The sequence below is a fragment of the Brachyhypopomus gauderio genome, chromosome 2 (genome assembly GCF_052324685.1).
Source record: "Brachyhypopomus gauderio isolate BG-103 chromosome 2, BGAUD_0.2, whole genome shotgun sequence".
In the NCBI taxonomy this organism is placed as follows: Eukaryota; Metazoa; Chordata; class Actinopteri; order Gymnotiformes; family Hypopomidae; genus Brachyhypopomus; species Brachyhypopomus gauderio.
In genome coordinates, this window is record NC_135212.1 from 22039278 (window position 1) to 22055594 (window position 16317).

The window sequence follows — 16317 nt, forward strand, 5'->3', positions numbered from 1 at the left end:
TCTCCCAAAACTACACCTATGGAGCTGTAAGCAGTCTTACTGAGCACAAGGCAAATCATAATGTGCACCCAGAATAAATATCAAACAGCTCCTCTCCCTGGTGGTGTTCTGATGATGTCTATCCCGGGGTAGTCCTGCCAGTGGGCAACATGCCTGATCTCGCAGGAGTCTTCATCTGAACAACACTGCCATCACTTGGCATCTCTGTGCAATGTATTCCACACAAAATCTACTCATCTCTGTGACTTCCAAGAAACATTAACTAACTAATCTAACTAAATGGTCTGTGTTGTTGTTTTTTTAACCTGTGAACATAATTTGATATTGATTAAGATGACATTATTAAAGAATTAAGACATCAAACAATACTTGAATACACAAGCAAAAGGAGAATAACCAAAAGTAAACAATAAAGCACAAAATGCTCTAAAGATAGGATGTTTATCAGGTTTATTATTTACTCAATCCTTTAAGCTAATGCTTTCTTCCATATATGGGCGGTTAATAATTTAGCTTCCTTAGCATCATTCCTTTTTTGTGTGTGGTTATCTCAGAAATGTTAAAAAAATTTAACGATGGCTGTGTCTTTTGTACACAAATCCATTTGCTATAGTCTCGGGTGGAGTCCACTGTTTGCACAATGACTGGAAAGACTAAGTCAGAAAGAGAGACTTATATGAATGTCATAAGAACGTAGGCCAGAGGATGCACTAAATCATAGCATAGTTCAAGACAGCACATCTTCTTGGTTTTCTGAAGGTAGTAGGCTGGATGGAATGAATCTGGAATGAAAATGGTGAATCATAGGGCATGTAGCAGAAACAGGAATTCTCCTGTAACTTCATAGGTGGAGCTGCACAAATAAATTCACAACAAAAGACAGAGAACTAGAGATAAGACGCAGTACACACCTGAAAGGGAAATAAAGTTTCTGCCAATTGTGGTGACTGAGGTAGCAGGAGATGTTACATACACTGCATACAGGAGGGCCTTTGAACATGTCAGAGGTTTCAAAGATTTCAGTCTCAAGGAATCTGGCTGCTCATTTAATCCTGCTGCTCACACAAGTATTTTTGTGCCATGTTTTTTTAGTCCATGAAACCTAAATGTCTGATTACATATTTCAGTAAGCTTCACAATTTTGCTATGGGGAATATTGCTATTTTTTGGAAACACCAAAAAACTTTTCTGTGTAGATAGCTTTGACTTTTCAACCTTAGACAGTGTGGGATACACAGACCGTAGGACACACAAAAATTGCGTTAATCGAACACACCTACTATTGTGAGTGGACCTGCACCTGGACACACCTTTTCCCCGCCCTCCTTCACTGTCAACCAATCGCAGTTTGAGAGGAACGCTCGACGCGAGGTAATAATTACTGGTCTGTCTAAAGCGTTTATTTCAATTCACTTATTCAACTCCAGTTTTATTATTTTAACGTCCGCAAGCTTTTACCTGCTTATATATATTGGGTGGAAGATATTTTTCTGTGCGCTGTGTTCTGGTCTCGAAAAGTATCCTGTTCAGTCTTCTCCTGAGAAGAGGGGGAAACTCTTGTTCTCACGTTCAGTGGGGATTACCAATGTCGTACAGCAGACTAGTCAAAATAAATGAAAATATGGATACACCTGACCTTCGTAGACTGTTTTCCGCATGTGATGGAAACAGGTCCGGGAGAATTGAATACGAAGACTTCACTACTGTTTGCAGAGACCTTAACGTTCCTGTCGGTGAGATAAGAACTTTGTTCAACAAATTCGATGTGGACGGAGACGGATGCATTAATTACAGCGATTTCTGTTCAAGCTTCAACGAAGTATCTGAAACTCTGAATTTGGCTTTATTGGGCCAAAGTGGTCAGAGCTATGGAAGTGCTTGGGATGAGTTTGAAAACACTTTGGACGGAGATGTGGCCTACTATTTGGGAAGGTATGTCTAAGAAAAAAGAAAACGAACCCTTACTAACATTTAACATGGTTTATCAACTTTAAAAGGTCGGAGTCTTTAATAATTAAAATATTAAAATAACACTGTATGTAACTCGGTCCGGTTCAGCAATACCCATTTTTTTCAGTTTGCTTGAATCCATTGACAGTTGATTGGCTACAATAGTATGTCTATTAGTTTTATTGTAAAGCAGCACGCATCCAGCACGCCCCTGATTAAGGGGCGTGGCGTGAGTTTCACTCCAACAACATGGGCTTCATTCCCGGCTGTAGTGCACTAAGGCAAAACGGACTAGGATTTTGGAATTTAAAAATGTAAATTTCCAAGGTCCACTTCCCATGGTATTATTGCATTAAACCCAAAACTGTTTTGTGCATTTTATTCTTCGAGGAATATTAGAGATGAATAAAAGTTAAAAAGTTACTTTATTCATTGGTTACTTTATTGTGAGAATATAATTTAATATAATCTGTGGGTCTACATGAAGTCACTCTATGATTCTGCGACTCGTGCTGTAGGTTATGGGATCCTCTGAGCGAGCTGTACCAACAGATCCATGCTTCATCAGACGTGTTGCTCCTGCAGCAGTATGAGGATCTGATCAAAGCCCTGGTGGTGGAGAGCAGAGAGCACCGGCTGGAGAACGATCAGCTGGAGACCAGCCTGAGACGGTGAGACCACCGGGCCAGAGTGGGTCTGAGGCACTGGAGCAAGACTTCCCAAAAGTTATTCCATTCAATTTGAACTTTGGGAGGGTTTGGAAGTGGAGACTAGGGCTTTTTAATTTATTTATTTGTTTGGGGGGGGGGGTTTTCCTCAAAGAGGTTGGAGTGCTGTAGTGATTGAAACGCACTAAATGTCCAGATAATTACATCTCACAGCTCTGACCCCAGTTTAAGATGGACTTGTAATGGAAGACTTTGCTTTTACAACCACTGAATTGTGTAGTTGGATATAGATCACTCTTAATGAGGAACGCCCTCAAATTCCTTGAGGAATGAATAGAATGGATTCAAACTCGTGCTTATTAGAAATCTACTGAATACTTTGAATTTGCATGAAGGTTTAAAAATCGTTACATGTGGTGTCTTGAGGACATGGAAGGTGTTTGACCTCACGGAATCGTTCTTTAATCAGTTTAGCGGAGGATGTTGTTTTAAGCACTCCTCCATCACATGTGGAACCTGGTGTTGGTGTTTGCACAGCTCCTATATATGCTCCTTTATTATATGACTAAAGGAGCAGCCGCCCGTGTGTCACGTGTATCGTGGCATTTTATTTATTTATTTTTACTTTTTTTGTCTTCGCTCAAGCAGGAAGGTTGTCAGAACATTGTGAAAGATGACTCTTCTGGGCCCAGATTATTATTATTTTTTGCTCTTGAGACGATGTCATTTGTGACACTTGTATGATGTTAGAAATGGTTTCAGAATGGCAATTGAGGAAGATCATACCATGCAGATTTTGAGACTGGGTCCTGAATCTAGCTACTTACTAAAATATGAAATTTGTGTAACCTATTTCCTATACAAATCCTTAGTTATGAACGGCCTTAAAGGTAATGCTGAGTATTGCAGTTCATTTTACCATCCAGTAGGTGGAGATAAGGAAATCCCATTAGTAACTAAAATGTAGATTTTACCAGCCTGTTGTTTATATTGTGGTGACCGTAGAAAAGTCATATACATTTTTGCACCTCAAAACTTAATTAATATTCTATTATTATTATTGATGGGTAAAGAATCCGTCTATGGGCAGACCTGGAAGAGCTCTGTGTAAACCATAGGCTACTCTTTCGAATTATGTCATTGGAAAGAAAAATTAAATAAAAAATAACATGGGTAGGTACTAGATCAGGGGCGGCCAACCCGTCAGAGACCAAGGGCGTACTCACACTAGGCACGGTTTACTGGTTCCGTGCTGGGGCCCGGTTATCCCCCCCTCCCCACTCCCCCTCTGGCCTGCACTCACACTGGCTTCAGCAACCCGGCCCGAGCACGCTTACGTCATCACAACGCCGCTTTATTTGGAAAAAAAGCGCGCTCGCACAACACTATGGAGTTCACGATTCTCTTTTTATTGTATTTTTGGAGTCGTTTTGGGAGTGCAGAAACACTGTGCAAGCACAGATTTATCGATAATTTAACACAACGATTGTCTGCTAATCGCTTTGCCGCTATGACTGTTTAACGTGAGCATCGCATCACTGACGTCATGTTTGAGTTCCAGCGAAATGAACCAATCAGACGAGGCACCAAGCGGGCCCGGGCACGGATAGCGCTCACACTAGAAGCGAACCGTGCCCGAGTCCACATGAATCGTGCCCTGGTCCACCTCTTCAAGCGGGCCCGAGCACGGTTAACTGATCCGGGCCCGGGGGGGGGGGGGGGGGGGGGGGTGTAATGGACAAAAAATAAGTATTATATCGCGATCGATATAATATATATATATATATATATATATATATATATATATATATATATATATATATATAATATACACACAAAATCGATCGATCGTCAGAAGCGAATTAGTACTCGTGTGAGCATGTGAAGACAGTCAAATGCGTGTTTTCCACTACGCCGGTTTTAAAAGTATTAGCGGCTTGCTAGGCTTGTAAACCAACCGCGCAGCACGAAGATGTAACCGTGTGTCGCCCTCAGAGTTGATGAGGTAACCGGGCCACGACACAGACCGTTAGTGCAGGTGAGAGTGTGGACCGGCTGGGGAGCCGCATGAAACCAGGCAAAGAGCCGCTCCTGTACTAGGTCATGTTAACCACACATTGTTTAGAATTTAAACAAATGGGCAAAATGGTGAGTTTTCTTTCCAATCTATTAAAATGGATAGAATTTATTAATTTCTTTCTGTGGGTGAAGGGGGATTCAAAATCTGTATTTTAAGACCCAGAGTGTTCCAGGAAGAAAGAAGCACATTAGTGTAACATTGCCTAACTGGTTTCACATTTCCATACTGAGGGGGAATTGGAATGGAATTACTTTTTCCATTTTAATGCACATCTTTTTTTAAGGTTAATTTTAAATATAGTTTTCATATTGTTATTTCTGCTTCAGGCAAAATCCAAAGAGGGACTGTGTATATGTGCACAATCATCATAGAAGTGAAACATTTAGCATTGCAGTGCAGTACTTGTGTGTTTAGCTGGTCATCTTTGTGAGCTCATGTTCACCTTCAGTTTTTGATGTATAGGGAAATCTCGGGACAAGTTTTCAGCTTCTGGACTTGAAAGCAATTAAATTCTTTACATATGTAATTTCCTTGCCAGAGGATACCCATAATTGATACTGGTTATTGATATCAATCCATTGGTCACATTTACCACAGGAATGCATCTTAAATGCACGTCTGTTTTGACATCAATTTGTTTTATCAGAGTAGTCTGTTGTTTATGGTTGATTTCTGCTGGTGAAGAGATGGTGTTGGGAAGTTGTCAGTGGCCAGGCACTATGTACAGATCTCCTGCAGTATGGGACCATTTATTATCTCGCTTGTCAAAGGTCCTCAGAATGTCCATGTGTGTGCTATAAACCACCGCATGCCGGTGTTTAATCAGCAAGCTGATATACCACACCTGTTAAGTGAATGGATTCACTTGGCAAAGCATTTTGTACACATGGAAAAAAAACACAGATCTGTATTTAATCTCGTGAAACACTGGACAAAAATATGGCATTGCATTTAAAATGTGAATGGACCACAGAGCATCTACCTTTTTCATGAGTAACATGAAGACTATATATATACATACATGTATATGTGTGTGTGTATACAATCTACACATACATGGTTACACACCAGGTATATGTATGTAATCATATTTAAACTGTGAGGTTTATATATGTTTTTAGAGACGTGCTCTGTATAGCGAGTGCTGTGGTTCAAGTCCTTGGCATAGAAGGAATCTTTTTTTTTTTTTTTAAATAAAGAAAACAACCCCACCTATGGCTCCTGGCCACTGTAGAGGTTGGTTCAGTTAAGTCACCTGATGATTCTGAACCTGATATGAATGTTTAACTTGTATGAATATTTAACAGTTAGACTCTTAAGGCGGTCTTGGAATGTAGACATGTGTAAACTGGGTGGATTAGGAACTGCTCTGGACTGAGCCTCTTCTGACTACGCATTTGATGAGCAAAGAAGTGGATTATTACTTGGATTATAGTTTGACATGCATTGGGGGCATTTCCCTGTGCACCAACAGGACGGAGGAGATGGCGAGCGCTCAGCTGGTGGAGATGGAGGAAGACCTCCAGCAGCAGCTGAACAGTGTGGAGCAGAGAGTGCGTCAGGAGGTGAGTCCAGCTACACCATGCTCGCTTTACATTTAGATCACATTACCCCCTCTCCCAAGCCTTTCTAAATGCTGATTTAGAGAAGGGCCAAGTCTTGCATTTCTTTTAAATGTTTCAGTCCAATATGGAAACTTTGTTGAGACTGTCCAAGCTAAGTGTGTGATTTCAGCTAAACTCCATATAACAGGGTAAATGTTAAAGCAGTACATTCCAGCATGCTTCTTTATTTGGTGAATCAAAAGTTTAGAATTGTTTTAGAAATGGGGGGGGGGGGTGTTTCTGAACATTTATATGAACATTTCATGAAGTTCCTGTCAGCTGGAATAATTTTTCACTGTCATGCAATGGTTTAACTGCATTCCTGTAGCTCCGAGGGGATTTAAGAGGTGTGCCAGTTAGCCAGGCCCTTCACTCACAAAGGCCCCTCTATGGCTTTTTGTAAAGGCCTCTTTATTAGACTTGTGTATATGAGCGAAATGGTCTTCTCGGCTTTCATGGACACAGGAGCAGAAGAAGACAGACAGCACTGTTGCCACGATCCAGATCAAGCATAGAAACGAACTAGCAGACCTGCAGGCAACCGTGGACAGACTTACAGAGGTACTACAAATAAATAAACAAACAGTGTCTCTGTATGGTGCAGCAATGCACCAAGGACACACGCTGTCCTGTGCTGCTGTTCTGTGGACGTTTTTGAAATTATTTTTTGTCTACATTTACACTGTGCAGTGTAGCTACCAAGCTGAAGGATAATCGTGTGTTTTATTTAGCATCAAGAAGAGGCTGAGCTGAACAGCCCCAGAGATGAAGTCATCAAGTACAGGAATGAGGTGCAGGAGCTGACTCAGGTATGGAGATGTTGAAACATACTGCTCCAGAAGTTCATTATTGTTCACAAGCCTTCATTTTAAGTGATTCACCCAAATCAGTCTTTTTGTTTTTAAAACAAATAGCCATGTTGTAGTATTTTCCCATTTGTGACCCATTTGCCAAACTATAACGAATTTCCAGTGGTGCTTTGCCATTGGCTAATTGCCTGTGCACTTTGGTTCAAGACTAAGTTTAATTCAGGGGCAGTCATGGTCCTGTGGTAGAGAACTGGTCTTGTGACTGGAGGGTCGTGGGTTCGATTCCCAGGCCTGAGGCCATGACTAAGGTGCCCTTGAGCAAGGCACTTAACACCTACTGCTCCCTGGGCGCCGGGCTAGGGCTGCCCACCGCTTTGGGCATGTGTGCACCACAGCCCCCTAGTAATCACTAGTATATGTTTGTGTGTGTGTGTTCTAATTGCACAGATGGACAAATTGGACAAATTTCGATTGCGGTGTAAATTCACAATTGACAAAAAAATATGGCACATTTAAATTCATCTCGGGGACATTAGTCCTCGAAGTAATACTGCATGCAGTTTAATAATTGTATTTGTAAGTCTCATCACCAAGATCGGGATGTTGAACTAAAGTGCTGTTTGGCAAGGATGATCTAGGTCTTGCACCTAATTGGATTAAATATGCACCATAGCCTACCATTGCAATAATCTACTGTTTGAGTCCACACTTCCTGTGGAGATGAGTTTTAGTGACATTGGTTTGATTTGAAGAAGTGTGCTTTTCACCTTGTGTTCTAAAACCAGAGCACTAAAACCTGAGTACTTATTTGTGTGTGTGTGTGTGTGTGTGTGTGTGTGTGTGTATTAGGGGTGGGCATAGATAATTTTTTAAAATCTAGATTAATCTCACTGAAATTTTGTGATTTGTTGACCGGGGGGTGGGGTGGCAAACGTGACACTCATGACAAAGAAGCGTGCTGCATAGAAGCGTGGCGGTTTATCAAATATTTATTATTATTTATGGGGAGATGGGCTGCGGGCTGGTACAAATTCATTAAAGGGCCGGATCTAGCCCTGGTTGACACTGTTCCGCAGACATTTTAAACATCCGGGGCTTATGCAAAACAAACAGGCATTAAAATTACAGGCTTAAAAAGGTTAGTTTCTTCCAATTGCTTGCGCCCCACCTGCAATACCCATGTGCCCCACACTTTGAGAAACGCTGACCCAGCCCAACCCAACTTTAAGAATAGATTAATAGCGATTTTTTAAAATATTGCCCGAAAAGAGTATCACAGTATCGAATGCTGTTAACACCGATAACGGCCCACCACTAAAATAAATAAATAAATATATTAATAACTTTAATATTGATCACTAGGATGGAACTCTTAAATGGTTGTGATCCTATACCAGTATGTATACCAAATCCCTTTCTCTAGGAGAATGAAGACCTCCGATGTTCTCTGCTGAAGGCACAAATGAAGGTCTCTGTCCTGCAGGTGGAATTGGACAAGCTGAAGAACGCCTTTTCAGATGAGAAGCTCCAACATGAGAGGTGAGGGTTTGCTCCTTGGATGATAAAGCATAGGTATCCTGGACCTCCAATTTATTATAGTAATGCCATTTTATTAATTTAATTTTATTACATTTTGTTTTTCTTCTATTTATTCTGTAAAGCACTTTGAGTTGAATGTTTATATGAAAGCTGCTATACAAATAAACATTCCATTAATTGTTAAATTAAGTGGATGGTTGCATTGGTGTATTACATTTCAACAATTATTTACACTAATTCACTAGTAGCATTGTTTGATATTATGATTCTAGATAACTTGAATGAGTATCTGGCATGTACTTTATTTTTGTGTGTGAGGTAGTGATTAAGATTGTTGTAATCTAGCAAGTTATTCTTTATCTAGTGTAAAAATGAAAACGAGACTTCAGAAAGCTCCAGTGGTCTCAGATGCCATGCTGTTGACTCTTGCTTGAAATGTGCTATGCAGTGATTGAGGTAGCTGTGTCCAACAAGCAGCCCCCCCTGAGTAGGCGTGTCTTCGTTGAGGCTTGGTCTTTTGGCATGGACCCATCGAAGGTCATTTTTAAATTCCAAGCTAAATAAATAAATAAAACCCACAATCTAACAATTCCTTATATTGAAACTCATTCTGAGAAATCTGCAGGGAATCCCAAAAAAAAACATAATTTGGAGTGATAAAGGATAAAGACATAGCCCTATGGAGAGGAGGAAAATAGATATACTGTGTGTACAGGAGACCAAGTGGAAGGGGAGCAAGACCAGGAGCATTGGTAGTGGCTTCAAACTATTCTATCATGGTGTAGACAGGAAGAGAAATGGAGTAGGGGTAATCCTGAAGGATGAGTTTAGTAAAAGTGTAGTGGAGGTAAAGAGAGTAAGTGACAGGGTGATCTGTGTAAAGTTAGAGATTGATGGGGTAATGATGAATGTCATCAGTGCTTATGCTCCTCAGGTAGGTTGTGATGTGGAGGAGAAAGAGGATTTCTGGAGAGAGTTAGATGAAGTTGTTGCAGGTTCCTAAAGAAGAGAGTGGTTTTGGAGCAGATTTAAATGGACATGTTGGTGGAGGGAGCAGTGGTGATGAGGTGTTTGGTAGATATGGTGGTAATGTAAGGAATACGGAAGGACAAATGGTGGTAGATTTTGCTAAGAGGATAAAGATGGCTGTAGTTAACACTTACTTTAAGAAAAAGGAAGAGCACATGGTAACATATAAGAGAGGGGGAAGATGCACACAGGTCGACTATATCCTCTGTAGGAGACGAAACCTGAAAGAGGTTAGTGATTGCAAGGTGTTACCAGGGGAGAGTGTAACTAAAGAGCATAGGATGGTGATATGTAGGATGGTTTTGGACGTGAGGAAGAGAGTGAGAGTGGAACCTAAGATCAGGCGGTGGAAGTTAAAGGATTAGGACTGTGGTGTAAAATTCAGGGATGAGGTGAGGCAGGTACTTGGTAATGGTGGTGGTGTTCTGGATACCTGAGATGAGACTTCAAATGCAGTGAGGGATGTGGCTAGGAACAGGCATGAAAATCTGTCACCTTTCGGTGAAATTCGCCGTTTTGAATTTGAAAAGGGTGACCTACGTGAATTGTGTAGATCCGAGGAGTTTTTTGTTGGGGGGGTTCGGGAGATTATATGTATATATTTTAATTATCATATTGACTTAAGCAAACAGTTTCCACCCAGAACCTTCATAGAGGCCAAATAGCGTTTCAATCATACGAACATTCTTCATTCATGTTATTCATTTACTGCTAAGCGGGACGAGAAGCAGGACCTAGTGCTACACCAGGGACAAGGCAGAAGAGGGTACATTTACCACTACATTTACCAGATCGTACATTTACCACTACATTTACCAGATCGTACATTTACCAGATCGTACATTTCCCAGTGGATTTAATTGGGTTATTAATGGTTTCAATCGTTTTCATATTTTGCGGTAAAACAAAGTTACTGCCGTTCGCTACAGCGTTGAACACTGTCAGAGCTACACAAGCTTTTGTGATAAATGGGTAGATAGGCCTATTAAGTTCGCATCAACCCTGTGTAGTGACATAAAATAAGAAACAAGATTTGTTTTCTAGTGTCTGTAGTTGTAACTGGTGAATCCAGGGACATGTGAGGATCACATTCACGCCAGGGCTGAAAAGGTTGAAGATGAAGTTGTAAACTCTTGTCGTTTGAGTCTACCCTGTGCTTTAGATCATGTTAGAAAATAAAAACACGTGAACCTGGTATTTTTACACTCATTTTCGCCGCTGATGTATTTATTGGTTCACTAAGACGTAATGGTTTTGACTGAGCCATCTGGTATGGCGAAAGCGGCTTCTCACGTTTACGGATCTGGCTCCATACATTGAATCCATTGACAAGACAGTCAAAAAATTTTTTAATGGATTTTACTATATTTTACGGAGCCCATAAGGTGACATCATGTAAAAAAATAATAACGCGTGGCCACGACTTATTAATGCGTGGGAGATACTAATGTCGCCTTTCACATGCGGCAACAAAGTTTATTTTTTCACAGCAAAGCAAGCAGATCTGTTCGCGAACTGCCTGCCCAAGGAAGGTAAACCTGGCTTTATATAACGTAATACTTAATTATCTCGTTCGCACGCGTTAGTAAGACGCGTTATTATATTTTTTACATGTCACCTTACGGGCTCCGTAATATTTGGCATCACCTGTTGCTGTATCCCCGTACACCAGCAAGCCACCCCACCCGTCACCGTATCCCCATGACGTCACATGTCAACGCCCCGTCGCCGTATCCCCATGACGTCACATGTTAAGCGCCCCCCCCCGGTCTTCTCACCTTTTTAACCCCTGAGCCATTTTCATGCCTGTAGGAAGGTACTTGGTGTGACCTCAGGACAGAGGAAGATAGACTAGGAGTCGTGGTGGTGGAATGAGGAAGTTCAGGAAGGTTTGAGAGGAAAGCGGTTGGCTAAAAAGAATTGGGATTTTCAGCGAGATGAAGAAAGTAAACAGAGGTACAAGGAGATGTGTCATAAGGCAAAGAGAGCAGTGGCAGAAACTAAAGAGAAGGCATATAGCAAGCTGTATGAGAAGTTGGACATTAAGGAAGGGGGAAAGGATCTGTACAGATTGGCCAGACAGAGAAACCGTGATGGGCAGTATGTGCAGCAGGGTAGGATGATAAAGGATAAAGATGGAAATGTGTTGTCTGGTGAGGAGAGTGTCTTGGGAAGGTGGAAAGAGTATTTTGAGGAACTGATGAATCAAGAGAATGAAAGGGAAAGAAGGTTAGAAGAGGTAGAGGTTGTGAATCAGGAAGTGCCCCAGGTAAGCAAGGAGGAAGTTAGGGCTGCAATTCAGAGAGTGAAGTGTGGTAAGGCAGTTGGACCGGATGATATTCCAGTGGAGGCATGGAAATGTTTGGGAGAGACAGCAGTGGAGTTTTTGACTGGGTTATTTAACAGAATCTTGGAAGGTCAGAAGATGCCTGAGGAGTGGAGACGAAGCATAATGGTGCCGATTTTTAAGAATAAGGGCGAAGTTCAGAGCTGTAGTAATTACAGGGGAATAAAGTTGATCAGTCACAGCCTGAAAATCTGGGAAAGAGTAGTGAAAGCTAGGCTTAGAGGAGAGGTAGAGATCTGTGAGCAGCAGTATGGTTTCATGCCAGTTAAGAGCACCACAGATGCTATGTTTGCTTTGAGCGTGTTAATGGAGAAGTATAGGGAAGGACAGAAGGAGTTACATTGTGTGTTTGTTGACTTAGAGAAAGCTAATGATAGAGTACCGAGACAGGAGCTGTGGTATTGTATGAGGAAGTCAGGAGTAGCAGAAAAGTATGTGAGGGTGGTGCAGGATATGTATGAGAACAGTGTGACAGCAGTGAGATGTGCGGTAGGAATGACAGAAGGGTTTAAAGTTGGGGTAGGACTACATCAGAGATCAGCCCCGAATCCCTTCCTGTTCGCAATTGTCATGGACGAACTGACGGACGAGGTTAGGCAGGAGTCCCCTTGGACTATGATGTTTGCTGATGACATTGTGATATGTAGTGAGAGTAGGGAGCAGGTGGAGGTGAGCTTGGAAAGATGGAGATATGCTTTAGAGAGCAGGGGAATGAAAGTGAGCAGGAGTAAAACAGAGTACATGTGTGTGAATGAGAGGGCAGACGGTGGGCAGGTCCAGTTACAAGGAGTTGATTTGGTGAAGGAGAGGTAGACCTATAAGAAGGTTTATGGATGCAGTGGTAGAGGATATGAGTGGCTGGTGTGTCAGTGGAGGACACTCAGGACAGGGCCAGATGGAAGAGTTTGATCCGCTGTGGCGACCCCTAAACGAGCATTGCCGAAAGAAGAAGAAGGAGGAGGATAAAGACATGCCCCTCAAAGTCCCTCAGGTTTACACAGCAGCAAGTCATGACTCAACAGTCAATTGTAAGTTTAGCAATAAAGATACATATATTGAAGCATAATGTTTCTCCCCACAGAGAAAGTAATGACCTTAAGAAGATGGTTATTGAGTACCAGTCCTATGCTGACCATATTGAATTCCTTCAGTAAGTAATTTTTCATCTTTCTTGGTGTTACCCCATACTTAGCAGCTATGATCCTGAAAGCATGCTGTAGGCCTGCTGACGGAATAATTATTTTATTTTTCTCCTTTGTTGTCTCAGAGAAATGAATAACAAATTATATGACAGCAATGATGGGTTACGGTCTGCTTTGGCTAAAGACGTACATTCTTCCAAGAGGCAGGTAAGTAAGGCCTGCAGAGTCTGATGTAACATTATAAATGTAAATTCATTTATATAGCACTTTTTTGAGCCCGTGCTCCAAAGTGCTTTACAACACTAAAAACAAATGGGTGGGGAAAACCCATTCTAATGTTTGGTTTCAAATGATGGTGTAAAGTGTAAATAGGTACAAACCTTTGAGATGCAGCCTGTTTTTACTTTGAGCCATTAACAAGGATTGTATGTTTGTATCCTTCTTTTGTTGGTGACACTCGATGGTAAATGGTCATTGCTTGTACATGTGTAGGCGCTTGAATGTCCCTGTGGTTTGATGCTGATAGAAATGAACTCTGGACCCTGTCTGGTTTTCTGCAGCATTCCCCGAAAAGTGAAATCCCCCGCAGGAAACTGAAGCCTCTTCGACAGAGTACAATAAATCACAACAGGTACTGACTGTTCTAGTACTCTCTCAGACTTCAGTGCAGTGCCTGATTTGTTAGCACGAGAGCCTACCTCACATGGCCTTTCCTTCAAGCATTGTCAGTGAGGAGGATGATGTATCTGTGGACCCCTCCAAAGAGAAGTTCTCCCTTGTGGAACGCTGGGCAGATAAATATCTGGACAGTGGTGTGTCCTTACAAACTGACACGGACCGGATGTCGTGCACGAATTATGACAGTGACGACAGCCACGACTCTGTGGAGACATCGGTGCATCAGAGCTACTCCTATGTTCATTCTGAAATGGAGGTAAAGTCACCTTAAAATATTGCATAATATGTCAACTGCTTTTTTTCTGTGAAATTGTAATTTAACTAAATGAATTGGTGTGTTTGTTAGAAATACTTTTAATAGCCAGGACAAGCTTAGAACACTGTGACCATTTGGCATATCTTCATATCTGGTATTTCTGCAGGCTTGTGATGGAGCTCTAAGCTTGTGTTTGTTTGAATATCTTTATCCCATATCAGATGTCTGATCTGAAGTCTGACATGAACATGTCAACAGCTCACAGCAAAGTTAGCTCGTTAGCCTCCTCTCTGCGTCGACGACTGTCTGCTTTTCCCATAAAGGTATTTCAAACATAGATTCAGAATTGCATGATTTCTGCAAAATTACCTTTTTTCTGATGCTTGAAGTGAATGTCCATGATGCACAGCAGACAGGAGCTGAGGCGGTTGACTTTGACGAGGCTGTTCCGATGTACCGCTTGGTGCTGGCAGGAGATGCAGGATCTGGAAAATCAAGTTTCTTACTGCGTCTGAGTCTTAATGAGTTCAGAGGAGACATGCAGACCACGCTTGGTAAGACTCCACAAGCCAGCATTTTAACTATGCTTATGAGCCTCACACATTCAACATTTTATTGCATTAATTTGCATGTTCATATTCAACTCGATATACTATGCAGATTAAATAATGTTCACACTGTAGGGGTTGATTTTCAAATGAAGAAGATGCTTGTGGATGGAGAGAAGACGAACCTTCAGATCTGGGACACCGCAGGACAGGAAAGGTCATTTATTTTCTATGAATGTTCACAAGGTGCTGACGTATCACTTAGGTTTGTTTACTGTATATGTTTTCCCACAAAATGGGTTATTGCCAATTCCCCCTTTGAGCAGATTCCGAAGCATTGCTCGATCTTACTTCCGCAAAGCCCATGGAGTGTTGTTGCTTTATGATGTCACATCGGAGAGCAGCTTCATAAATGTTCGAGAGTGGATGGAACAGATCCAGGTAGCTCCGCCCACGTTGGTCTGTCACATCGCACTCATCCTGTTACTGCCTTCTCCCGTTGTCCCATGAAATAAATAAATAAATAAATGTCCCCATGTTTCCCAGGAGTCCACAGAAAAGAGCATGCCCTTGTGTGTGGTTGGGAACAAGGTGGACCTGAGGGCTGAGAGACCTCAGGGCACCTGCGTGAGTTCGGCCCACGGAGAGAAACTGGCCATGGTGAGTCCCAAAACGTGCTGTGTGTTTGGAGGTGGTTGCTCTAGTTATGCCTGTTTTCATGATCCCTGTTTGTGACCACAGACGTACAATGCCTTGTTCTGTGAGACAAGTGCCAAGGAAGGTACCAATGTAGTGGAGGCAGTTTTGCATTTAGCACGGTAAGCTGCTTAAAGGCACATGCTAATATTTACTACTCATTTGTGAAGGCTTGTAGGATCCAGCTAGATCTAGCATTGCTCAAATACAGTTATCGGTCACTGCTGTTGGTTTGCTTTTTAGTTCACTCTGGCAATAAAAAAAACAGACTGGCTTCAATAGATGAGTCCCTAAGTGGTTTTGGTTTGGTTTGGTACATCTCTCGTAGAGAGGTAAAGAATCGTGCCAAGTCAAGACGGCCGTCCGAGTCCCACATCAGACTGAGTCTGAGCAGTGGAAAGAAGGCACTGAGTACCTGCTGTGGAGTGTAAATGGAAGGACTCTCTTCACATCCACGCTCAGGAGAAACAGACCAGTATGAACACTCCCCACACAACCGCACACAGGAGAAACAGACCAGTGTGAACACTCCCCACACAGCTGTGCACAGGAGAAAAGGACGAGTGTTCACACACTTCTCCATTCTGCTTATTCAAAAAACATGTATATAAGCTGCTGTTCTTACAAGTGCAGTTTGTCTGACAGCATAGCCACATATTCCTTTTCCTCCATATCTGGCCATGATTGTCATAATGCTCAGTGAGAACTCTTAATATAATGCTTTTTTTTTTTTTTTTTACACTTTTTAAAGTTTTTTGAATACTTTAAGCACTTTGATGGTTTAATACTTTGTCACTGGTCATATATACTTGATGAAATTATCAATTCCAACTTCACTTCAGGATGGGGTCAGTATTTATTGGCGTTCTGGTCACTTTTTATATGTTGTAATTTTTAAATGTACCTTTTGTATTAATATTTTGATTAGGTTGAACTGATAAATAAAAGCATTTTTAATCATACTTGTTTGA

General features: G+C 41.6%; 1 protein-coding gene and 1 long non-coding RNA gene across 3 annotated transcripts; one reads left to right on the plus strand and one right to left on the minus strand.

The window, feature by feature from the left end:
- Positions 1–1344: 1344 nt before the first annotated feature.
- rasef2 (RAS and EF-hand domain containing 2) lies at positions 1345–16308 on the plus strand. Of its 2 annotated transcripts, none has more exons than XM_076991119.1 (17): positions 1345–1932; positions 2469–2621; positions 6173–6263; positions 6768–6863; positions 7034–7111; positions 8535–8650; positions 13108–13176; positions 13294–13375; positions 13729–13799; positions 13889–14102; positions 14324–14425; positions 14515–14656; positions 14786–14867; positions 14977–15091; positions 15197–15310; positions 15392–15468; positions 15675–16308. In XM_076991119.1, the coding sequence occupies exons 1-17, from the start codon at positions 1586–1588 to the stop codon at positions 15775–15777; spliced, it is 2052 nt and encodes a 683-aa protein (XP_076847234.1). In that variant the 5' UTR covers positions 1345–1585; the 3' UTR covers positions 15778–16308. The 2 variants fall into 2 exon arrangements, with proteins under 2 accessions (XP_076847234.1, XP_076847233.1); XM_076991118.1 differs by having other exon boundaries at positions 1346–1932; positions 14512–14656.
- Positions 11425–14585, minus strand: LOC143493028 (uncharacterized). The gene is made up of 3 exons (XR_013125311.1): positions 14472–14585; positions 13549–14091; positions 11425–12951 (listed from the first exon to the last, which is right to left on the minus strand). It is a non-coding gene; the product is annotated as an uncharacterized LOC143493028 (long non-coding RNA).
- Positions 16309–16317: the final 9 nt, after the last annotated feature.